The following is a 27,345-nucleotide window of genomic DNA, read 5'->3' as shown; positions in this document are numbered from 1 at the left end:
CAACTGGGATTCCAATTCACATACTTAAACAAAATGTGAATTGGCATAAGCGTGCCATGGCTGCTATATCGTCTTATGAGACAGAATGGACCTTTGATTTTTTGCATTTTTTACACTGAACAGCACACTTTGTGACCTCTGAACTCTTATAATAGCCTGCTGATTGAATTTTGACCTGTAGTTTGTAATCTCATTAGATAATTTTAACAAAGTTCCCAGATATTTTTCATAAAGCGTTATTTATTATTCCATTACTACATGGTTTAAAAGTATTCAGTTTATTTAAAAAGTTGTCTTAAAGTATGGAAAAGCCTGGGGAATAGAGCAGAACGCAGCCAATAATCTAGTATCTATAATATCCTAGATACAGGGACTCTACAAGTAGGCCTAATGTTACCTAGTTCTGCAGTATCTATAGGAATTACAGACTCTTTCCTGAAAGAGCTGAGATGATTTTTAATTGCTGTAACATCCAGTCTCTTTAGGCATTCTGACTAACCCTAACATTCTGACATTGACCCAGGCTCCTAGCCCCCTTTTCCCTTCAATCTGTACACAGGCTCTTTGCTCAAGCCAGAATGGTCTCTCTATTGTATATATTCACTGTGAACATTGTAGTGCCTCTGCTCACAACTATTCATTGGTAGACCCATTTCCTCCATAGGAAATACTTTATTTTCTGGCTACTTAGATTCTATCCATTTTTTAAGGATCTGAGGTTATTTTTCCCATTTCTTTCATGACTATATCAGCTTAGAGCAATCTCTGCCTTTTCTGACATTCTGTAGTACTTTTATCTACCGGTCTATTCCACAATTATCACTGATTTAGCTGAAACCTCCATTTGGAGAACAAAAAGCTGAGTCTGTTTCCCGGGCCACTATGTATTGAGGGGTAGTTACGGCAATACATATATCTACATTCCAATGAAAACCCCACAGACTATTTGCTACCTACCATATATAAATTACTGAATTTCTGTGAGTCTCATTTTCTCATCTTTAAAATCTGGATGATGCTAATTTCTCTTTCCCAAGTTATCATGATAAACAATGAGATGAGGCATCTACAGATCTTGCCATATGCTGTGAATTCATTAAATGTTAGCAATTATTAGTATCATTTTCAGTTTCTACCACTTTTGATTACTTACAATTAACAAGACTTACTGTCAATTTAGTTATCCTTCCCTCAATTTATGTTAAAACAGGTTTCTTCCACATCTCTACTACGCTCTCTTTTGCTTCTTCCTTCCAAATTGACCAACTTATGCAAATTTATACCATAGGCAATTCCTATGAAAACTGAGATTCTTTATTCCTATGAGAAAAACAAATTGTTGCCTGAAAGATTGTAAAAGGATTAAATTCTCACATAATATAAATTACTTTGAGTCCTCAGAATGGTCCTTACCTTAACTGTTTTATTTGCCAGTTTTCAGGTTAATACTGATGTGCTTTTATGCAGAGGTAAAGAATATAGTTGCTGAAACTTAGGTTGAGGATGTTCATTTATGATTAGTTTTTATAATTCTTATACTCTATGTTATAATTTACATTTGTGGCTGCTCTTTAAAAGCCATGATTGGCATAAATATTGGTATATACAGACATTTGTATTGACTTGAAGTTAATACACATATGGGAAGAAGTAGAAGAGAACATGCTCATATATTTACAGCTTTTTATTCTTTTTCTGCCATGTGATTTATATATTTTATTAGGTTTCCTTACAATAGCCAAAAATTGTTATTCCTTCATTAATTTTAGTCATTTTGATGTATCTTAAGTCAACTAAATTTTTGGAGTTTTCTATCTTACAATAATAATATGAACATGAAGTAAACTATTTCTAGCACCTTGAATGAAACGAAACAATACAAAGTTGGAGCACAGTTATAATAATTTTGTTGAGACATTGGGAGATCCTGATTGGCTTAGAAATTATTAAAGATTGCCGTGTTCTGTATTGTTAGAGTTAAGTACATTTTATGTGTCTTGTAATTCTTCCCAAAAAACCTATTATTAATGCGAACTTATAAGTTGGATGCTGCAGTAAAATGTGAATTTGCAGAGCAGGAACACACTAATAGAAATTATTGCAGTTATATATGTATTATTAATCTAAGTATTGTATATGTAATTCAAACACAGTATGATATCCATATTTTAAAAGAATAAAACAGGAAATCCCTTAAGAAAATCTAAATGATGGAATAACATCTCTATATTTCAGGATGCCAAGTAGTCAAATGTTTAGCTTTTTTGTCATTTAGTACACCTATGTTTAAAACTTATATTTAGCAACATTGTATTGCTAAATATGAAAGTATGATAAATTACTTTTAGTGTTAAAGAAAATCAGATGAGTTTCAGAACTTTTTGTGTGTGAAGCATAGAGTGGTACATCTGAATATATGGATTCTCGAGTAGCTGGTATTGCAGGAATGCGCCACCTTGCCCAGCTAACTTTTTTGTATTTTTAGTAGAGACAGGTTTTCATCATGTTGGCCAGGCCGGCCTCAAGATGTGACCTCAGGTGATCCACCTGCCTCAGCCTCCCAAAGTGTTGGGATTACAGATGTGAGCCACTACTCCTGGCCACGATCATGAATATTATTCTTTTTAACCCCATTATTCCCATGAGATTAAAGCAGTTCTTCAAAACACAAATTTACTCATTTGGACAGCAAAGGATCACATAGAGAGGCAATTTGGAATTTAAATAGAAAGCAAAGAGAAGATTGGAGTCAGGAAATAAGGGTAAAGAAGACACAAAAGCATGTGCTAAGTTAGGTCAGCCAAAGGCCTTGAACCACTTATGACACTTCTGCCTTTCACATCCAAAGCTCTTTAATGATCAAAAAATTTACACTATGTCTTAGTGAATAGTTGGAGCATAATTTGTTTCTGGAGAAGTGAAAAAGTCTCCTCTTACTATTTTCTTAGTTCAGAATAATTTCATGCCACAATTAGAAATCACATCAGGGCAGCCTGTCACTAAAGGTATGGCAGAGAACAGATCCTTTCCTGTTTACAGAAGTCAGAAGTACCCAGGGCTTGACAGGCAGTGGAGAAGGGAGTGAGCAGGATGAAAGAAAAAGAGTGTAGCTAAATAGTCCAGAAACCCTGAAATAAATTACATGTTGCATAGTTTTGACACTGTTTATCTTGAACCATATGCAGACAAATGGATGTCTGTTGGGAGAGATTTTCTCGTGTGCAATCATAGAAGCACAACACTTTATGTAAACCTTCCTTTGAAGATCACAAAAGTGACAAATTAATGGAGGAATTATTCACTTGTTTAACTTGGATATTCCTTTCCTATGAGTAACTTCATGAGATACCTTCATGTTCAGGAAATAGGTGGACTCAAAACAGTATTGAGAAAACTTTTAAGGAAAACTTCAATGCTATGGAAACCAAGTATTCTCAATGTTTTAGCATGACTAGGGGCTTAGATTTGTTAAGAATATAATATAGAAGCATGTAACCATGAGCAGCATTAAAGAACAATGAAATTACCAAAGTTTCCAGCAACATCCCAACTTCTGCTCCTCTAAGGGAAGTAGTCTGCTTTCCGTTTCTTGCAGGACAAGGTTTGCTTGAGTGCTTGCTGGCATGCTGGAGGTTCCCCTTTGTGTATTGTATGCATGATTTAAAAGAAGCTGTGTCAGCATTGATTTATACATTGACAGCTAAGGATAATAAAATATGGGCAAACATACAGTGCACCCTTTTACATATTAACCTGGAAACTGCATTAGGCAAATTTGATAGCATTAAAAGATTTTGCCAATTTGTCTGGAAACAATTTCTTTTTTGTAGTGTGTCAAGCGTAACACTTCATGCCATTGTACTAATTTAAATGGCTTTGATAAATTGTTCAAGAGGTTAGAGAATAGTAGTGTGTATATATATATATATATATATATATATATATCCCTTTAAAATAAAAAGGCTATTAACTTAATTGTTAAATGAATTTAATCTGTAAAAATCAAAAGTGCTCAAGAATGTAAGTGTTTTCTTGGAACCGCAGAAGCCATATTACATCATGAGACTTTAAATGTCTTCTTAGAAATAAAATTATACTTCTGCATTACCTCTTAATATGTAGAAATGCTTTAGGCTATTATAGTAGCATGGATGTTAGCTATGATTTGGGGAAAACTTTAGTTTATAAAAGCAGTAAATTTGTATCTTCTTTGGGGTGCACCATTGTTAATATAGCATGCCCTAAGTTGTACCATTTGCATGACGTCAGGGTAGCCTCTTGTATGATTGTGCCCCTAGAGACCTTCTTAAAAGTGAGATGTGTATTTCATGAGACATTGTCTATATACATAATTTCTAAAATAAGAAACTTGAAAGTCACTAAAATTAAATCTTTGCACCTTTATTCAGTAGTCTTGTGGGAGAAACAGCTATTTTATAGAAATGCTCAAATAGTTCCTTAAGAACAGACTTCAAATATAAATTAGCCCATTCAGTGAATGCTGAACTTGAAACAAGGACAGGATACATTCGTATTATGATCATAATCTTACTCCTGAGTTCATCCACATTCTCTCACCCAGTGCTCACAGAGCTAAAAACTCACCTGACTCTTTCATGAAACATTTTGTTTCTATCTCAAGTGAAACATTAAAATGATTTTTTCTTTTTTACTGAAATAACAACATCTCTAAGATTCAAGCTACTATATTTAAACAACAACTGCTTGTTTGGACAAAAAGAGTGTAGTACAGATACAATGTAGTACTTCACTGTTAACTTCAACCAAGTAAAAGGCTCAATATGAACAAAGAAATTTTAATTCCAGAACAAGCAGCAGGCAAAGCAGACATAACCAAGTTTGGAGCATTCTTTGTTTATGCTATGAATTTTAACAAATAAGTGCTTAAGATATTGAAGAAGATGCATTTTTTTTAAGTATGTATTATTTAGAATTAGCTGATACAGCTTTTGGGCTTTTTACCATAGATACATGTAGCGTTTTTATGGTGTGCCTGTAGTATATGTTTCTTAATGGTTTTAACCGAAATTAGCATTTTTTAAAAAAGCAAAATTGCTATTACTTTCTTTTTTATACTTAAAACTTATTTTCTGGAGAGCAATATAATTCTGGAAGTTCTTTAACTCAAAAATATCCTATATTTACAATGCAGAGGATTTATACATAATGATAAAGAATGTGAATTATTAGAATAGTGACACAATATAGAACAATTTCTAGCTTTCTAAAGTGTATTTCTGGTTGGGAATAAGAGCAAGCTGTGTGGATATCAGTTCCCTTTCTCGATTTGGAGTTCTTGAAGGAAAACTGCTTTTAAAAAAAGAAAACCTAAAAGTAGTCTTGCTCTTTCATGCCAAGGATAGTGAAATTAACATGCAGCTGGCCTTCTCTGATAAATGGATTCTGTTAGGTCACTGAGGGGGTGCATGTGACATTAAGTGATTTACAGTCCTTTACCTTAATGAAATTGTTTCAGCAAGATGACGCTGAAAGCTCTTAATGGATAGCTTTTCTTGATGTAATGAAATTGCATTCCTATGGCATTTAATATAAGGTGCAGTTATTATTTACTGGAGCTTTCCAAGGGCTGCTATTTGCACAGACAGTTCAGAACAAAAAGAGATTTCAGTGGCGGCATAGAGGCTAGAATGGCTTATGACATTCGTAAGCAGATGAGTGTGTCTGTGAGAGCACTTCAGTGAGTGTGTCCAGTGCATCATAGACCCTTCAGGAAACTTCCCATCACCTACCCCGACTACTGTCCATCCCTTCTACATATATGCTTCTAATCTTTTTAACAGACAACTGGATTACAACCAGATCAGCTGTATTGAAGATGGGGCGTTCAGGGCTCTCCGGGACCTGGAAGTGCTGTAAGTCTTGCTATTTCTCTTACTCTTTTAATAGGGGCTTTGTGTCTGGACAGGACTAATGTGGAAAGCTTATCTGCTAGCTTAAAACCTTTTTGTCAAAATAGTCTCTCAATAGATACCTTAAATAACTGATGGTGAACACAGAGAAGAATTGAAATGCATGTGTGCAAAACCTTGTATACAATATCTGTATGTTTAGGTGAAATTGTCTAAGGTCACTCAAATGTTCTTCTTATAATAAAATATTTTTGTAAGATTCACAGAATTTGTCATTGCTAAATATGGAGATAAAGTCAACTTTACAGGAAAAACAACATCAAAAAACAAACCTTAGTAGCTGATATCTTGGAGTTATTTGCCGTTGTTAAGCAATGGAAACAGTTTCTCATTAAAAAATAAAATTTTTAACTGGGTGATTTAACATTATTTTTGTAAGAATACTTTGAAATCTGCTTCCTAAGGTTAATAAGCCACCCATTAGATCCATTTTCAAGTCTTCACTGCTTACTTTTTAATGTACAACATGCAGACTTGAATTATAATTGGCAACCGCCCTCTTTCTTTGCTGGGTAGACTTGACTAACAAATTGTTTAGAGGTAACTAAGTAATCTCTATTGACCGTTGACTTAGCAAAGTAATTTTAATGAAATTACGAATTTTATTGAAAATTATAGTTACTAAAGCATTGTATGCCGCCTATACACTTTTGGAATCTTTTTCAGCCAAAATTCACATTTGTAGCTTTTTAAATACACTTACAATTCCTCCACAATTTTTCATCTTTGACAAAATTTAGTCAGCAATCTAAAATTGAATTAAATGTGAGGGTGTTTTGAATTTTTAGTCAATTTGTTAAAAGTTATCGAGAAATCATAAAATCCTCTTCCTCACACACAAAAAGTATTCATTACTTTGTAAATCTAGTTTGGGGAATGGAATGTAATTCTGAAAAAAAATTAGTTTTTCAGCCAGAATGGTTTGTTTTAGCAGCATTTTTATAAGGTTTTGATTTTAATTGCAAGAAAAGTAATGGAATTTTCAGCTATGTAATGTACTGAGTTATTAATTATTTTAAAAGGCATTTATGTGTGAATATATTGAGTGGGATAAAATGTGAAATATAAAAATATAGACTGATCTCTAACTACAGGAGAGGCCACCTTTGTTTCTATTGATAATGGTCTAAATTTCTAAGAGAAAAATATTCAAAGTGCTTATCGTACACATTTTAGCTTTAAGACCACTATTTAAATTGTATACCAGAACCATTTTTAATATACACAACCCACTGATGGTAAACCAACTGATTCTAGTTATTCTCAGAGTCAGAATAACTAGAGTGATTTTATCGTAGTGGCTTCATGGCAAAACCATAGTTAGTATCACTAAAATTCATTAAATAGACTACCACAAGAGTTATTTAATCAAACAGAGCTGATCAAGCCAAAAATGTATTGTTAAACCAAGGTTCCAAACTAAAAATAGGAATAATGCCCACCATTTTATGCAGTTTGCTGACTATTTTGGATGAATTAAATCCCACAAAGTACCTTGTTATTAAGTTTTCAAAAAACTTAAATTCTTTAAAATATGTAGTTATTCAGTGTATTTATTCGATATACGTATATATACACATAGATGTATTGAATACCTACTGTGTATATTTTATAGGGTGGAGCAAACACTATGCTAGGCACTGAAACCCTTTACCCACAAATATAGTAATGACATTTGCTTATTTGCTATAAATTAATGTTGTTGTCTTTAGAAGCAGTACATTTATGAAGACACAATCATCTCATACATTTTGATTGTCATGATTGACCAAAATATCTAAAAAGTGACTTTAGAATGAGAAATACACAAAAAGGTGACATTTTATGGTTCATGGAATTAAAATAGGAATCCAAAATCTTGGAAACTCTTTTAAGGGCCCTAATATATACGTCTTAAAGAAGTATATATTGGTCAGAGTTTGGTTGCTGGAGAAATAATTAAAACTAGCATATGATAGAAGACAATGTAAATTTCTTCTAAAAAGACTGAAATATTTTATATTAAAATTTTAGGAAGTTGAGCAGACATTATTTTAAATGCTGCTTATTTCAATCCTGATATTTAAAACAACCTCTAGAAAAATCAGTTGTTAAATAACTTAAGGCAAAATTGGACAAGGCCATGAAAAGCTAAGAATTTATAAAGCCCGAATCGCTTGTGAAATCCAACAAAAGTTTACCTATTATAAACATTTGGTCAGGAGCTTGCTTAAGAGAATTTGCACTAAAAAGGATTCTAGAAATATGACTGTCTGTTTTGCTTATTTTTACCATTCATGACTCTTTAGGATGAACTGTCTTATGTGGAAATAATGAACATTAACTTACACATCATCTTAAATCTCAGATTCCCAGTGTTTTAGATTTAAAAAAATAATAATTTCATAAGACATTTGTGAATCTATTATTATCCTGAAGCTAGATGGGAGAAAGTGAGGTAATCACCCTGGATCATTGATGAAAGTATGTTAAACGAGGATATATATATAAGTGTACAAAGAGTGACTAGAGCCCAAGAAGTCAAGTGAAAAGTCAAGGTAAATGAAAGCAAGGAAGCAGTTGAACAGTTGCATTTTCATGGAGAACCAGTTTATTGTCAGATTCTGATTTGTAGGATATAGAAGTAACTGCTTATTATCTTAATATTTAGATACCATCTCAAAATAACATTGAAAAATAAATCTAGATCAATATTTTCTCTTTCTTTGGGCACTGGACTCAAAAATGAAATACATCCCTTGAAGTTCTGCTTTTACATGTTTGTTTTTCTTTTTCATAGCATGGGCATAATTTAATTTCATTGAATCACAGTGATTCATATCCACTAAATACCAAACTCTCTGCCAAGCGATATGCATGGTAGCAAGGGAATAAGATGATTAAATAAAGATATAAGTGTGAGAGGTGTTCCATGATTATACAGCCTAATTTTATACATCAAGATGTCCTTCATATTAAAATATTTACTTACTACAAAGAAAATCTTGAAGATGAGTGCAGAAATAGACTTAGACATTGGAGAAAATATTCACAACTAAAGTACAATGTAGAAGTTTCCATTATTTCAGAATAGATGTTGACCATAACCATAACATATACAAGTAATCATACTTAACACACATATTTATTATTAATCTTAAACATACACTGGGTGCAGTACCTCACACCTGTAATCCCAGCACTTTTGGAGGCCAAGGCAGGTGGATCACAAAGTCAAGAGATCGAGACAAGCCTGGCCAACATGGTGAAACCCTTTATCTACTAAAAATACAAAAATAAGCTGGTGGTGGTAACAAGTGACTGTGGTCTCAGCTACTGGGGAGGCTGCAGAAGGAGAATCGCTTGAACCTGGGAGGTAGAGGTTGCAATGAGCCCAGATGATATTACTGCACTCCAGCCTGGCGACAGAGTGAGACTCCATATCAAAAAGAAAATAATAATAATAATTTTGTTGGTTCCACATATTTTTTGGTCATTGGGTATCAGTATCAATACTTCTTTCCAGCGTCAGTACTGAATAAAATACTAAGATAATGTATTCCTTCAGTTGCATCATGTAAACCAGAGTTTGAGAAAAGACTTCAAATTGATAACTGAAGTCTTGGGCATTCAATGGAAGTTTTACTTTGCATGGAGATATGAGAAACTATAGTTCAAAATTTATACATGTTTGCTCTGTGTGAAGTACCTAGAACAATTTATTCCCAAAGTCACATTTCAGAATGCTATATATTATAAAAATTTTAGCCGTATTAAGTCAGCACAAATTTTGAAGATGGGAAAAGGGGTCATTTGAAAGCAAATCCCATTGAGAAGTTTAACCTTTGCATTCAACCATCAAGATATATTTTAATCGCGTTTGAAAAAGACAATTCATTTCACCTCTAGGTAGGAAAATGCTAAAAGCTTTTAAATAAAGTGAACCAACAAATTCAGTGCTCTGTATGTCCCCCATAAAGTGATTTATTTTTTATGACTTCATTCAAATCACTTGGATTAGTTCTTATATAATTCAGTACTTTGCAAAACAAGGTAGTAAAGGGTCTCAGTCTCTAGCTGACATGCCCTGTTTTACTAAAAAGTTTTTGTCAATCCTTGAACCTCTGATCCCACTATTGATAACTGCAGCCAACGACTGGCTCAAAATGGCCTCAAAAATGTATTTTGTGTAGCCCAAACATAAGTGGTCTGCAGACTGTTTGAAATATTTTAGTTAGTTGCCACCATGTCAACATTAGAAAGATTGATCTAAAACTTTTTATTTCTAGATTACCTTGGAAAAATCTGATTGTTTAACAGCCCTCCCTTACAGCAGGTCAACAGTCCATTGGAGCTAGACATTAGCTGCCACAAGAGAGACTGTGCTTGCTAGCTTACCATGTTCTTCACTTTCCCCAACTGTCTGCTTTCTTCCATCTCTCTTGCCTGTACCATGTTCTTCACTTTCCCCAATTGTCTGCTTTCTTCCATCTCTCTTGCCTATCATTGTATATTTTTGAACGTGGCCTGCTTCTCTCATCTCTGTTCTCTGCCCAGCTTCTGTAGGCAAGTGAACGTGCAACCCCTAATTCAAACACTTGTCCAGTATCAACTTCATCCACCTGAAGCACTGATGCTGTCTTTCTCCTACCTACTTCAGAGGAATTTGCCTTCTTTAGTCATCACTTCAGTGTGTATCTTCAGTCTCCCCCAGTGTTAGAATTACTTTCCAGGTCCACACTTTGCCTGTACACCCTGGGATAACTTCTACCACTTTCTTATCACAACCAAATTTTTCTGAAGGGTGAAGGAAGCTCACATCTTAGCCTTATTGTTTTTGTAATTTGTCCAGTTCATCTCCTCTGGTGGACAGTATGCTATTTTAGGACAGGATTTATGCCTGAATTATTTTTATAATACTCCATGTTACCATAAAATAATTGCCATTCAGGAAATATTTGATGAATGAATGGGTAGTAGTGGTAGCAGTAGTAGTAGAAATAATCAGTAATAATAATAATAAAACTAACAAAGTTGCATTGGGGAAAAAGTAGGAAAAATTTGGACCAAAAAGCAAGGATATTTATTTTCACCATAACTCTCTTCACCACACATATTCCTGGATCTGCTACCTCAAGTAACCATGATAGCTGCCACCCAGCAGTAAACAAAGGCCAATATATGCTGCTGCTACTAAAAACCTTTAGAATGGATTAATCTTTTAACACAGTGCTACAGCATGTTACTTCATCCCCACCTGATGCAAGTACCAAATATAGATGTAGCTCTTTCTACTCAGGTTTCAGCAGTGGCTGATGTCCATGGTAAATAATAGTTATCAGAACTCTGTTCCAAGGCCTGAAAGGAATGATTTTGTATTGTTGCTATGAGAATTGAGTAAGAGAATATTAATTCAAATACATTCACTGACTCATGGACACTAATTACATATAATGCCTCTCTATGGAAATGTAATTTGGCAAATTTTCCAACTATAACTATCCCGTGTTTATTTCTTAACCAATATCATAGACATGCATGTACAAGGTACATAAAGTAGAATGTAAAAAGTCAAAGATGCTATGAATTAAGCCAGAAATTTATAGCAAATGTTGAATAAAACTCAATGTACAGTAATATGTTAAATTATGAAAATTATTTATCAACTTGTCTATAGAGTAGGGCATTCTCTATGCCATCTCTACCAGGTCTTTCATAAGCATAGTACAAGATGTTTTCTCTATGTTAATATATAAAATGATCAATCAATTTTTGTATCTAAAAATTCTAACTTTTCTTTTTAATTCTACAGCACTCTCAACAATAACAACATTACTAGACTTTCTGTGGCAAGTTTCAACCATATGCCTAAACTTAGGACTTTGTAAGTAATCACCGTATAAGTAAAGGTCATATTATTCAACTGAAGCTCCTCTTAAATAGCATGTTCAGTATGCAAAGAACGGGACCACTAGTTTACAAGATAAACAAGGAAAACTCAACTTTGTAAAAGACTGGATATGGTATTTGTGGAAATGAGCTGTTATTCTGGAAACTGGAAAGATTTAACTGATATGCATTATGGGAACTTTGGAGTTAAAAATAAAAAGAACGTTTACTTTGAGCTATTGTGGAGGTCACATTTCATTAAGAAATGGAAGACTCCTTGATTGGCTGTCAGAAATGATAAATGGGAAATCTTTATGATTTTATTACTGTACTGCAAGCAGACCTAATAAAGCTAAACTGGTTCTCCAACATACCTTATAATGTGAAATTATAGCATCACCCTCTAGTGCTTCTATAATTAAGGTTGTGTCAGCATTTATATTTAAAAGTATCTTCTTTGGGGTTGCAGATGAACATTAAGATATTTTTGTTCTAATAAAGTATTGACTACAGCTATTTCTTTTCTCTTGAAGAAAAAGTAATCCTTAAAGTCCAGAGTAGGCTTTAAAATCCTTAAAGCCCAGGGTGGACTCTAAGTTATAGAATTTCAGAGGTAAATCTCACTTGAACTGAATTTCAGAATCACCTTGACCTAAAATAATATATTACATATAACATGTAGGACATGATTGGAAGCAAAACCAAAGCATCAGACTTCTTGGAAAAAAAGTGTTTTTAAGTTGGGTAAAAATATTTTGATTACATTATCAAAATACTCCTCATTTTCTGATAGCTTTTAACTGAAAAATATTAATTTCTTTAATAAAAATTTGAATTACCAGCTTTCGAATGAATTAGGCAATGCCAATTTTAATATTATTTTTTTCATACTGAAATCTAACTGTATGTAATAACACATCATTATAATGTCCTTGGAATATTATTTAGCAAAATAAAGGACTTCTACAAGTATAAAGACATAGCTAGATTTTGTATTCTTGGGGCTATCAGATTGAGACTAATCTGACTGAATTAACAGCCCAGTTCACTCAAAACTATAATTTCCCATTAACTTCAGGGAATTTTTAAAAAAGAAATTGATCAAGTTTTCAATTTTTGCAAAAATAATGACAATGAAACTGTGAAAACATTCATCTGAATTTTTGACAGTGTCCCTTATTTTCTTATAGAAATCCATGAGTTTGTCTTACTCATCAGGTTTTTCAATTTTTACGTTCTTTTCTCATTTCAAATGTGTGCACATCTAATTGGAATTTTTGTAATGTACTTGGTTTAGATGGAAATTGTTAGAATACAAGGATATGGAATGTGCCTCTATGGCTTCCAAAGGACAGAACTTCAACTTGCAAGCAAACCGAGCCAGAGGTCATCCATCTTTCCCAAAATGTAGCTTTTTTGTTCTGTGGTATACCTTCTAGTTTTGAAGCAAACAATGTGTTTCTTATCTACAGGCTCGAGGAGAATGTAAAGCAGCCATTTAACTTTAAATTCCTTTGCTTTTGTTGGCTCATTATTCTATAATATCATTGCTACTTAAAAATTTCATTTTTATAGTCTAATTATCTTTCTGGACTGAGTTCCATGTTTTAATATCCATTACTGTTATTGGGTTAGAATTGAACACATCAGCTTAAAAGGACTAAAATGGTATTACTGTGTCATAGATGGTTCTGGGAACGGTGCTTTGATTTATAGCTTTGGATGTCCTTTTCTTTAGTTTGAGAAAACATAAAAGCTAGTTTGAAGTCATTTACCTAATTTAGTGGATACATTTTTCTGATATTTTATTAATGGAGAAGTGCTATTTGCCACTTGGAAGCAATCCATGATCTTGTGTGGATCCTGCCAACATAGAGCAACTCACTTAATTCCTTCACTCCCAGCCATTTGTGCCTTTTAATTTCAGTCCCTGCCCTTTGAGGATAGGTTTCCAGTAGCCAAAGGAGCTAATCCCTTTTCTGTGATTAAACAACAAGAGAAGGAAATCAGAATAACAATGTGAAAAGTGTTTTATATTAAATTATTATTCTGTCTTGTTCAGCAAAAAATGAAAGTGACCTGCTGAAAAGGTTTAGCAAGTGGTTTCTATAGAGACTCGTAAGGGCAGGACTTACTGATATTTCAAACTGGGAGCTACAACTTTTACTAACTTGCCCCTCGCCCTGTCTCCCCACTCTCCCACCCCACCCGCATTGGCTGTCAGGATGTTGGAACCATGGCACAATTTGCATTGGACTTATTTTTTTCTCTTTCTTCTTTTAAATGAACATAAGTGAAATATGTTCATTTAAAACATAATTTTATGGACATATTCAAGCTTCTATAAATTGCTTAGCTCAGACTAAATGAAGAGAGACTTGATTCTGTGATTGTACATCAGTTTAATTTTTAGGAAAACTAGTTATATGGGAATTTACGTAGATTTATCTACTTCTCTGTTAAAGGCGTATATTATTATTAATGAAATAACAACTTCCTGTTTTCTTGCTTTACACTTCTTTTTTCTCATGTAGTCGACTCCATTCAAACAACCTGTATTGTGACTGCCACTTGGCCTGGCTCTCCGACTGGCTTCGCCAAAGACCCCGGGTTGGTCTGTACACTCAGTGTATGGGCCCCTCCCACCTGAGAGGCCATAATGTAGCTGAGGTTCAAAAACGAGAATTTGTCTGCAGTGGTAAGGGAGAAAGAAGAGTGATGTTTTTGTTATTATTGTATGCTGTTATGTAACAGAATGTGAGGACTGCATGTGTGAAGGTTTCAGTGTCATTCACTAATGTGCAATTGTGCACTAATCACTCTATGAAGATCCTCTTTTTCAGTGAAAATGTGTTCTGAGACCTTATATCGGCTGGGAAGTACTGGTTACTTGTATCTAAGTTATGATGAAACACTTTTCAGTTTTCACTCTGGGGAAATTTAGAAAATTGTTAAATGATGTTAAGTAATAACTTATAGCTACTTTTACGTTAACAACTGAAAAAAAGTGATTAGGTAATCCTGGATCCCTGCTATGAAATTCAAAGTGTTCAAAGTGCAATTCAGCCATAATTGCAAAGTAACAAAATACTTTTCATGCGTACATATGTACTAATGGTTCAGTTTTACTCAAAACAATTAAATGACCGACTTTAGTAACAAAACTCTGAAAATGAAAATAAGACATAAGGCTGGGCACAGTGACTCACGGCTGTAATCCCAGTACTTTAGGAGGCAGAGGCACGTGGATCACCTGAGGTCAGGAGTTCCAGACCAGCCTGGCCAACAAGACGAAACCCCGTCTCTACTAAAAATACAAAACTTAGCTGTGCATGGTGGTGCATGCCTATAATCCCAGCTACTTGGGAGGCTAAGTAGGAGAATCACTTGAACCCAGAGACGAAGGTTGCAGTGAGCCAGGATCACACCAGTACACTTCAGCATGGGTGACAAGAGAGAAACTCCATCTCAAAAAATAAAAGATAAGAAATAGAAATATCAATCAATAGCTAATGTTTACCGAGTTTTTTTAATGTACATAAGCACCAACCTAACTATTTCACATGTATTTACCTCACTTCACCTCGTTCATAACAACTATATGAGAAATGTAATATTATCTCTATATTTGGAGATTGAAGCACTGTGAAAAAGAATAACCCTGCTGAAGTTTACATAGTTTAGTCCAAGGATCTCAACCGAGATGGTTTGATTACACACACGTACACACATACACACACATACACACAGACACACACGCCTATACTGATACATAGTATCTTATTTATATATATATATATGGTCAGTTCTGTGTCAGCTTCAGAAGTAACTGTTTAAAACACAACAAACAAAATTTTAAGAAACACATAATGCATCATAAGTAGTTAACAGATTTTTAAAGGCAGGGCAGAAAGACATTACTAGTACTTGATGCTATTACAGGGTTATCTTTTATATTTTTGTATATATTTTTCACGTTTTATAACCTAAGCAAAGTTTTCCTATAATATCATGGGATGTTTTCAATATGTCTGATTGCTTTTTTAATAAATTAAATAATGAAGTGACTAACAGTTCATTACTAACCACTTTTTTCTTTCTTCACTTTTTCCTTTCTGTTTTCTAGATGAGGAAGAAGGCAAGTTCACATTTCCTTTTTAGATTGAGGGTATTTTTGTAATTTAAGAGCTTGTTTAGAGGGATAGGATTAGCAGCTGGCTTGCAGCATTCCCTGGCATCACCACCACCAGAGCCTTTTCCCAGCAGGTTGGAGAGGGCAGGCCCCACAGTCTTCCAGAAACCATGCATTTCTGGATAATTATTTAGTACAACTATGCGGATAGTCTGTTCACCTTTCAACCATTAATGTCTCGTTTAAAAATTGTTCTAAATATTGAGTTATAAAAGTACATCTTTTATACATAAAAGAAGGGAGCTACTTATACTAAAATTTTAAATTAGTTGAAGCCCCAAAAAGAATCATTTTTATTAGCAATAACAGCATGACTTTATACAAATTATTATTATAATTTCAGAGGAATTGGTAATTTTGAACCTATCAGACATCAGATTCTGGATTATCTAATTTTTCTCCACATTTATTGGTGTATGATTATTTAATTTGAGCAACAATATATTCTGATGGAAGTATTACTGTTTTGTTTTCTTTTTGAAAAGAAATTACAAAGTAAATAAATCCATATGAATTTGATAAGGACCAAGCCCTATTTAAGCTCATTAGGAATGAATACAAATAAGTCTGGCGTTGCTGGGGTTTTTTTGAAATTGGAGTAGTTTTGAATATAATTCTGATTTTGAAACTGAATTTAGCTTTTCTCACAATGGTTTTAAAAATTAGAAGTTTTATGACCAGTTTTTAAAATCTCATTTACTTTCTCTCATTTGCTTTATTGACCTGAATATACAAATGCATGCCTCCTAAAATATATTTTAGAAATATAGCACCCTTTTATGATCAGATATTTAAAGAGATTTATTTCTGTGAGATGCTTTGTTACTTGAGCTAAGTCTGTATGTTTCACAATCATAATATTCAGGAGGAAATATACAATTGCTGTTTATTTCTTTTTTAGGTCACCAGTCATTTATGGCTCCTTCTTGTAGCGTTCTGCACTGCCCTGCCGCCTGTGCCTGTAGCAACAATATCGTAGACTGTCGTGGGAAAGGTCTCACTGAGATCCCCACAAATCTTCCAGAGACCATCACAGAAATGTATGTGCCTGAAATTCTTTCTTATCTCTCCACCTCCCCAGTGAACCACACTTTGATTTTCTTTGGGAAATTCGGGATTTATCAAAGGCACATCTGATCAATTGGCTTAGACAAATGTTCCCTTCAGAAGTGTATTGATTCTCACTCTGCTTGTTTAAAAACATACCATGTTAAAGTGGCTGTCATGTTTTTTCTTGCACTGATAGAATTCCTAAAAGGGAATGCCTTTTTAGGAAAAACAAGATAAGCAGGATTGTTTAGACCTGGTTCCACCCGTTGGTGCTGAACATCTATGCTTGTCTGTGTCTCAGTTTGGAGCAGTAGGAGTATAAAAAGGGACCAAGCTGGGGTTAGTAAACAACACAGAAACAATACAGTTAGGCAATTCTCTGCCTTTTTTGGGAGCTCATGTTTTAAAATGCAGTTTCACTATTTTATTTGAATTGATTGTTGAATGCAAAGTGTTAAAAGGATCATATTATAAAGACAAATGTAAAGATTTTTTATATAGTGCATGTTTTAGCCTACTTGAAGCAATGTCTACCTCCATTAAAAGTTAAATTCTTACGACAAAGTACAGCACACATGTTTTGTTTTTTGGGTTTTTATTATTATACTGTAAGTTCTGGGATGCATGTGTAGAACTCATAGGTTTGTTACATAGGTATATATGTACTGTGGTGGTTTGCTGCACCCATCAACCTGTCATCTACGTTAGGTATTTCTCCTAATGCTACCCTACTCCCCCACCCCCCATCCCCTGACACGCCCTGGTGTGTGATGTTCCCCTCCCTGTGTCCGTGTGTTGTCATTGTTCAGCTCCCACTTATGAGTGAGACGATGAAGTCTTTCGTTTTCTGTTCCTGTTTTAGCTTGCTGAGGATGATGGTTTCCAGTTAGGATGAAAATGCACACATATTTTGTGTGCAGCTGCTGAATGCATTTCTATGTCCTCACCAAGTATAAGTCATGTGGATGAAACAAGGGCACATAAGATATAAAATGGAATGCTTTTGCAGTCTTGAAAAATAAGCACTAGAGAAAAACATTACCTCAATATTCATTAAGAAAACTCCTCTTAACCATCCTACCCATTATATTATTATTTTATATGCTAATTCTTTTTTTTTTTTTTTTTGAGATAGAGTCTTGCATTATAACCGAGGCTGGAGTGCATGAATATCGGTTCACTTTAATCCCACCTCCTGGGTTCACACAATTCTCCTGCCTCAGCCTCCATCCTCCAGAGTAGCTGGGATTACAGGCACACACCACAGCACCCTGCTAATTGTTTGTAGTTTTAGTAGAGATGGGGTTTCACTATGTTGGTCGGACTGGTCTCGATCTCTTGACTTGGTGATCTGCCCACCTCAGCCTCCCAAAGTGCTGGGATTACAGGTGTGAGCCACCATGCCAGCTATTTTATAGGCCAATTCTAAATTGTAACTAAATTAAATTATCTTGGATTTTTTGGGGTTAAAATAATAGGAATAACTTCTTAGAATAAGCCTATGTAGTAGACCAAAAAGTTGTTTTTTAAAAAAAAATCTCGTTTTTAACCAATTCATTTAATTACAGTAAAGTAACTTGTCAAATATACCTTATATGAGAATAATCTTAGTTCACAGGACCCACTGCCATTAGTTTAAAGTATCTACCATGTGCTTAATAGTGTGCCTAGAGCTTTGCAGTTTAAGAAATGAACCTCTGCAGGAATTCTGATTTCTGGAAATTTGACACTGAATAATGTATACACGTAATAATATCATTCTCATCAAAATTTTAATTGATAGAAAATTGCCTTACCTCTAGAAGACATCTTTAAGTATTTTTTGGCTGAACCTTGAAAGAAGAATAAGTTATAACTTGGAAAGAGACAGGTGACATTCCTGAAAAAGAAACATTGACAGCAAAGAACAGAGGTGGCAGTGGGCATTGTTTGAGAGATTATAGTTGAACCTAATTAGAATAATAGGTTAATGTTGAGACATCATGAAAAATAATGCCCTAAAGAATACACCTCCATCTAATTTTTTTTTTTTTTTTTTGAGATGGAATTTCACTCTTGTTGCTCAGGCTGGAGTGCAATGGCATGATCTTGGCTCATATCAACTTCCACCTCCGGGTTGAAGAGATTCTTTTGCCTCAGCCTCCTGAGTAGCTGGGATTACAGGCATGCGCCACCACACCCAGCTAATATTTTTGTATTTTCAGTAGAGATGGGGCTTCTCCATGTTGGTCAGGCTGGTCTCAAATTCCCAATCTCAGGTGATCCACCTGCCTTGGCCTCCCAAAGTGCTGGGATTAAAGGCGTGAGCCACCACGCCCAGCCATCTCCATCTAATTTTAAAAGTACAGATCACTGAAGACCTTGAAGCTTGGTCAGAAGATATTAGATGTGATAAAGTAGAGAGTAGAATAACATAGTAAATTTTCTCATAAGGGAACTATATAGTCATCTATGCAGTCACAAACATGTATTAAATAACCACTTACTATCTAAAAGCACCATGAATTTTCCAGAGATCTTCCATCAAGTGATTAGCCAATATGACATGCAAATTGAAAACTATTAAATGAGGTACACAGTGAAAAACATAAGAGAGATGAACACATCAAGTGCAAGGTATTACAAAGGGCATAAAGTTGAGGGCAAGGTACGATGGTTAACTAGAGTCAGAAAGTTTTAGTTGGAACCCCAGGTGTACCTATCATTCCTGTTTGTGAGACCATGGACAAGTTACATATCCTCTGAGAGCCTATATCCTCATCTAAAACTAAGGGTGGTTGTCAGTCCGATGTGAAATAATTAACACACAGAGCTGTGTGTGCTTAGCATATAGTAATCATTTCATAATTAGTAACTCAAGCATGGAAGCCTTTGTGTAGAAATAAGACTGAGCTAGACCTTGAAAGATAGGTAGTAAATGAAACTGCAGAAATGAGGATAAGGCTTTCAGAATTAATCTAACATCATGAGCCAGGTAGTAGAAATGAAGGTACAAGATGTGATCAAATAGGAATTCAGCTTGGGTGATATTTGATATATGAGATAGTACCAGAAAATAAGTTGTAAATATAATTGGAGTCCATTCATGGATGGTTATGTTGATATAAGGATCTTGGACTTTATTTGGAATGCATTTGAACATAGGAGCTTTAATCTGATTTTTCTAGAATAGTGTGATGGCTGTATCCCAGTGATTTGACAAAAGGAGAGATTGCAAGGCAAGAGGCCTCTTAGGAGGCTATTTCTTTGGTCCAGTGGAGATGTCAGAAGAGCAGAAGCTAGTCAATAACAGTAGGAATGGTGATGTGGAAACAGCTGTGATAGCAAATGCAGGAAGAGAATTCACAGGATTTGGGATTTGATGAGATAAAGGAGTAATGGAGAAGAATAAACCAAAGACCCTGCCAGAGTTTCAAGTATGAGGGATGGGGAGGTTGTGGTTATATCATTGCCTATAAGAAGGTGAGGAGCAGGACCAAAACTGGGAAGGAAGATGACGGTGAACTCAATTTGTGAAATACTTAAGGACCAATGATACATTTAGAAGTACTAAAATAATACAGACTGTAACAATGTTGGAGCAAGCAAGATAAGGACTCGAGGCAAAGATTTTGGAGTAATTAACATAATAGAAAAAACAGTTGATATTTAAAACCATCAGCTGGCTGATGAAAAGGTGAGTAAGAGAGGAGAAGCTCAGGAACCTAAATAAAGACAGCAGAGGGCTCTCATAGGTAAGGGAGGAAGAGACTTCTAGGAAAAATGATCTCCAGAGGCAACATTTGCTGCCAGTTAACCAAGCTGGGGTCTGAGAGAAGGTCTTGAAATTTGACCTACGTATTATTCTTAGAGGGTTCCATTTTGATAGAGTGGTAGGTCGATAAGCCACCTTTCAGAGTGTTAGGAAAAGGGGTGTCGATTAATATTCGAGAGAGTAGATGAGCCGCAGTTTAAAGAGTTTGGCTGAGAAAGGATTTTTTGAAAACGACAATTGTTCCTCTGTAATGGACAAATTTGGATTAATTCTAAGATGCAGAAACCTGCCATCATTGGAAAGTCAGAAAGAAAGAGTGAGTTTAGAAGGAAACAAGAGTGTGAGAGTTAAATAAGACGGATGTGGGAGCAAGATCAATCTGGACACAGGAGAGAATTGATCAAATCCAGATCATAGGGAAGGGGAACCAAAAGCTGTTACAGGTTGATAAAAGGAGAAGAGTAAGCTGGAAACATAACGTATTGAAAGCAATATGTAACATTTAAAATGGTTTTCTTATGTAGTCTATTTTATTTCTTATCATAGTGATTTCCTTCTGCTTTGTATGCTCTATAAATTTTGTATAATGATGGAATTTACTTGCATTAAAGTTATACTAAATAACATGCCCCATGGACTTTGCCTATACTGAGAAGTTGGTGTATCGGGTAAAGCTACAATAAATTGAATTTATGAGGAGAGATGTGAAACTGCTGGTGAATTTTACTTCCCTGATTATTACATTATCAGCTTTATCAGTAGAGCATCTGGTAATAAATAATATTGATCCTCAACTTAAAATCATTCCATTTTCATTCATTACAGTGACATAACTTACTAGCTTAGTAATTTATTTTATTACCTTTATTTTTTCTAAGAACAAAGAACATCACTAAGATTATTAAATGTGAAAATATCTTTATAGTTGGCAGGTTTTTATTCCGTGATGAACTGAAAATTATGAACTCCCTCCATTTTATTCAAATATTTTTTAATATCTGAATTTTACCATAAATTGTCACGGAATTTCTTTATTTCAAGTTATAAGATATTTCATTCAATAATTTTGGCTTGATTCCCTACTGTGTGATATGTTTTTATTCTTACAACTGCCTCATAATATATTTCTAACAAAAAGAACATATATATGTGCCATACAGGAGTGATCAACTGCCTGTAAATCTAAGTAAAAAATAATGATGCATTTTTTCTGCTTTGTGTTTCCTATTACAAATTCGTATTTCTGCTATTTGCTAACACAATTATTTATTAAGCTGTAGAAGGGAATATCCCTTTAAAGTCAGATTAGAATAATTTGGAGAAGGAATAATAGAAAGAGACTAACATTTATTGAGAACCTGCAGTGTTGGAATGCAGTTGGATTGCAATGTTGGCTTATACACATTTGATCTTCTCATTGATCTATGATGGGGATATTTATGAAATTAAATAAAATAGTAAAACTAATGCAGAAGTATATGTCAGGTAAAGGCTGGTGGTTTTCTCCATCAGGCCTCATTATACTGACCATTTTACCATAATGCAGGTTTTCCGTTCTTGTTTATAGGTTAGAGTCTGCTTTTGACTGCCCCTAATCATCACATTTTGTAATTGTATAGTATTGTGTGTTTATTTTTAACTATGTATATCCTCTACTAAAGTAAACGTTCTATGAAGGCAGGAACCAGTTCTGTTCTTATCACTACTGAATGCCCAGCTAAAAAAAAAAATCTAGTACCTTGGCACATAGTGGGCACTTGATAAATATTTATTGGGTGAATGGATAGATTAAAAATTAATCAAACATTAGAGCAGGTTTGTCTCTGAAAAGATGAAGCTGTATTAACCAGACTTAATAAATAGAACCAGAGGAGCAGCCTGTTGTCTTCCTGTAGACAAATTTGGTACTTTTAAAGCGCAAAATCAGCAAGAGAAAAAGTAAATGAATAGAATTTTTAATAGCATGGGCTAAAATGAGTCTAGAATACTAAAAATTCATTAAATTTCCCTGTTCTGCATATTGATTTGGAATTCCACTCTTTAAATATTTCTGAGATCTTTTCTTTTCTATTCTCAGCTGATGAACCCAGCATTTAATAGGTACCCTATTATGGAGTTATATTAATTTAATCGTCTTACAGTTGTCTTAGACATCTTTCTCTACAGTCATATTCCCTCTCTAATGAAGCCTATAGACCTTTAACTCAAGTCTTTCAAAGTCTGACAACTTTGTTTAAAAAAAAAAAAAAGCTTAAAAAAATAACAGGCCCAAAAAAACTTAGAAATTTTATAAAAAACTTCAATTGTGAAGTGGCTAAAATGGCTTCAATCATACATTTCCTTGATTCTCAAGCCCATGTTCCTTCCTCGATCAAGTTCTAAAGGAGGTAGGCATAGCTTGGTCTTTTTAGAATATCATAAAAGGAAAAATTTTTTAAATCATGAAGAGAGAATGATTGATACTCTGGCAAAAAGGCCAAGAGAAACTTTAAGAAACTTACCTGTGAAGATAAATTAGAATGAACAGAGAGAAAGACAAAACATTAAGATACAGGATTGTTTGCAAAACTGAGAGCTGCTTAATATTACTTTATATCTGTAACTACTATAATGTCATTTTTCCTATTCTCTGTGAAATGTTCTCTTATTTCCCTGAATCTTGTCTGTGCAGCACTTATCACAGCTTAATTTGTCATTTGGAATAATGTAAAACTCACCTATTATGATCTTGGTAAGAGCAGATCATGTCTATTTCCCTCGCCATTTCTGCCCCAATACCTAGCATACTGTGGGTGGGGAAGACAGTGTTGGGAGCAGGGAAGAAGATCTTGGATGCACAATCTGGACACCTTCCAAGCTTCCATTCTTCATAGCAAATTTTTTTTTTAAATGTGACAAAATAATGTGGATGAATGAAGAAAATATAGAGGGAGAAAAGTAGAATGTATAACATATGATAAACTTAGCTGTAAAAGGGAAAGCTGTTAGCTGCCTTAGGGTCATCCCAGCACTTTTCTGCTTTGAACTCTGCTAGTTGAAAATCCTATTCTTCTTTCTTTCTTTCTTTCCTTCCTTCCCTCTTTCTTTCTTTCTTTCTTTCTTTCTTTCTTTCTTTCTTTCTTTCTTTCTTTCTTTCTTCTTTTTATTGCATTTTAGGTTTTGGGATACATGTGAAGAACATGCAAGATTGTTGCATAGGTACACACTTGGCAGTGTGATATGCTGCCTTCCTCCCCTTCACCTATATCTGGCATTTCTCCCCATGCTATCTCTCCCCAACTCCCCACCCCTCACTGTCCCTCCCCTATTTCCCCCCAACAGACCCCAGTGTGTAGTGCTCCCCTCCCTGTTCTTCAATAGATGCAAAGCCTCCTTCAAGTCTGTACATGATCTAGTCTATGGCAACAGGATAATTAATAGCAAGTTGATTCTGACTGTATCAAATCCTCAGAATTAATTACTTAGATCAACTTTTGAGGTATAAAATTTTGAATGCTAAGTGATAGATTGCTATAAAGTTGATATCTAGTTCTTTTCAGTCTATTTATAGACTTTCTGTCTTGCTTTTTCAAACCATTATATGGAAATTTCATGAATCATGGAGAATATTTAGTAAGAACATAAGTTATAACAATTTGGTTTCTCGTGTTTGCTCCTACATCCTCCTGCCTTTACTCTTGGCTGCCTTTTTCAGAGCTCCAGCTCCATCCATGTTACTGGAGAGGACATGATTTCATTCATTTTTCTGGCTGTATAGTTTTCCATGCCGTGTATGTTACACATTTTCTTTATTCAATCAATTGTTGTTGGACACTTAGGGTGGTTCCATGACTTTGCTATTGTAATACCACAATAAACATATGAGTGAAGGTGTCTTATATCATGATTTCTTTTCCTTTGGGTAGATACCCAGTAGTGGGATTGATAGTTCAAATAATATTTTTATTTTTAGTTATTTGAGAAATCTCTGTACTGTTTTCCATAGAGATTGAAATTGAACTAATTTACATTCCTACCAACAGTGATTAAGCATTCCCTTTTTTTCTGCATCCACGCCATCATCTTACACAAGTCAGAATGGCTATTATAAACAATTGCTATTATTTCTCTGATGATTAGCGATGTTGAGCATTTTTTATGTTTGTTGGTTGTTCACATGTTTTCTTTTGAGAAATACTTGCTCATGTCTTTGCCCACATATTAATGAAATTGTTTGTTTTTTTCTTGTTGAGTTGTTAGAGTTCCTTGTAGATTCTGGGCATTAATTCTTTGTTGTAGGCATAAATTACAAATGTAATTTTTAAAATGTCTTTTCCTGTTCATTTCTATTTAGATAACTACCTCCCATATATGCTTAACTCTTTTCGCATGCTATTTCTGCATTTGTCCTACTCAAAATTTTGGATCTTTAATTTATTAAATAATACTCAATTTTGAATCCACATATTTTAAAGTCATCTGATTTTTAAATTTAAAGACATGGAAGTTAGATTTGGTCAACTTGCCTTTAGCCTATTGTGTACTGGCTGATTTAAAATAATTACAAGTACTCATGAAATCAAGTATGGATTTTTAATTGTTTAAGATGTACTTAGTGATATTTCAACTAATAGAATATCTATCATGCTGTGTAATGGTTAGTATTTTAATTTTGCTAAATGTTAAATAATACAATACACACCGACTAATATTTTTACAGCGCATATAGATAAACTTGACTACTGTTCAGACAATATTGATGAAATAAGTAAGGCAAATGATACCATGTTTAAATGTAACATGGTACGAAAGAAATAAATACTCAATATTCTGAATTTGTGTTGTTAAATAACAAATAGGTTGGTAATTTTAAAGTGCAGTTGTTTTCACCTTGAAAGTATTTCATTGTGAAAATATTTTAAAACATAAATATATTCAACTTAAGGATAACAAAATGCAATGGAAAATGGGCAAAATTTAGAAAATGTTACAAAAGTTAAAATTCGAGCAATTCTACTTTAGTTCAGAATTTTATTAGAAAATTTTTAACACACCGAGCACTTGTTACCATTTTGCAGTTTTATACTTTTCTGATATTATTACTACTTCAAACTCACCCACAAATTAGCTAGCCTACAACATTACTTTGGCTTCACATTGATGTTTTTATAACTTAGTGCTTTTCAGGCAAACTAATGTGAAAACACATTCAATATTTTATGTCTGTTAGAAATATAGATGAAATAATTTTTAAAAGTATATTGTATCATACATAATAAAAACCTTTTTTATGATAAAAGATTTTTCAAACATTTTAGTTTGTTTCACTTAATTCCCAAGGAAACACTATGTAGGAAGCTACATAGTACATACTCCTTATAGCAACTTTGATAGCTCCATAGCAAAATAGTGTAAAATACATTTATAGATGAAACCATACTTGTAGTTCCACAGGCCATTATTGAGTTTACTACTAATCATTTGAGTGTTTGCATCTTTATTTCGGTAAAATTCCTAATTGTACATGTATATATTGAGCAGTCTCTAATTGTCATTGAAGGAATGATAGACCAGAAAGAATTCTACTATTGAAAGAATAGTAGAAAAATTATCTTCAAAAGCCTTCATATATTCACTATGTGCAGAGAAACCATTTTCATGAAGACTTTGTATTCATGATAAGAAAATTCTTCATTTGTATTCATTTTTTACAACTTATTTCTTTCTTGTACCTAATTTCCCAGAAATTTATTTGGGTAACATGCATGTTGTACATACTTATACACACAAATGCTGTACATATGTTTTTGTTAAATTGTGTGATAATTTAAGCAGAAAACTATGTGAAACCTTTCTCAAGAGAAAATGTAGAAGATGGAATCAAACTTTTGTAATATTAGTTGAGTAGTGAAAATGAATATAGTAACCTTATAAACAAATTGGACAAAAAGAAATATTAAAATAAATGCAGAGATTAAAATGATAAGGAAAGACAGAAACTCCAACTGGTTTCTCTTAAAATGTCCAAGGAATCTGATGAGTACTATTTCAACACAAAAAGGACATGAAGAAAAGTAGCATTTTAAAAATGTACTACTACATACTCAACAAACGTCTGAGTGCTTGCTCTGCATCAGGCATTATGGATGAAAGGGGACAGTTCCAATCTTTAAAATGTTTACAGTGCAGAGAATTGAAGATTTCCATAAACAGAATTTTAAAAATGATATAAGTAGTAAAATATATGTGCACAGAAAACAAAAAGGGAGGGCTACCTTGGTCTGCCTTGGAGAATCAAATAATCTTCAGGAATTAGGATGTGTTTTGCAGGCAGTGAAATTGAGGGCTTTTTTTAGACATAAGAAGCAGCATGTGCAAAGTCCTAGGATAATGATAGAGTAGTGTGTTTCCGGAAAAATTAAAATTTGCAGTTTTTAGAATATAAAGTGGAAGCCAAATCTGGAAGAAGAGATGTCCTGATGACAATAGAATATGAGGGAAATTTTCTAGCAAGGTAGTAACATAGTAGGTTCCTTTTTTTTTTTTTTTTT

General features: G+C 34.0%; 1 protein-coding gene across 12 annotated transcripts in view; it reads left to right on the top strand.

Moving 5' to 3' along the window:
- Positions 1-27,345, top strand: part of SLIT2 (slit guidance ligand 2) — a 377,791-nt gene that overhangs the window by 225,169 nt on the left and 125,277 nt on the right. For 9 of the 12 annotated variants that reach the window (XM_017540558.1, XM_037742770.1, XM_017540556.2 and 6 more), the window contains exons 6-10: positions 5,823-5,894; positions 11,743-11,814; positions 14,354-14,517; positions 15,946-15,957; positions 16,913-17,051. In XM_017540558.1, the coding sequence (XP_017396047.1) occupies positions 5,823-5,894; positions 11,743-11,814; positions 14,354-14,517; positions 15,946-15,957; positions 16,913-17,051 (459 nt within the window). The remainder of the gene's footprint in view (positions 1-5,822; positions 5,895-11,742; positions 11,815-14,353; positions 14,518-15,945; positions 15,958-16,912; positions 17,052-27,345) is intronic. The other 3 variants (XM_017540559.1, XM_017540557.1, XM_037742766.1) reach the window with 1 other exon arrangement.

Source organism: Cebus imitator, unplaced genomic scaffold (genome assembly GCF_001604975.1).
Source record: "Cebus imitator isolate Cc_AM_T3 unplaced genomic scaffold, Cebus_imitator-1.0 Scaffold127, whole genome shotgun sequence".
NCBI lineage: Eukaryota > Metazoa > Chordata > Mammalia > Primates > Cebidae > Cebus > Cebus imitator.
This window is presented reverse-complemented; position numbering and strand designations above follow the sequence as displayed.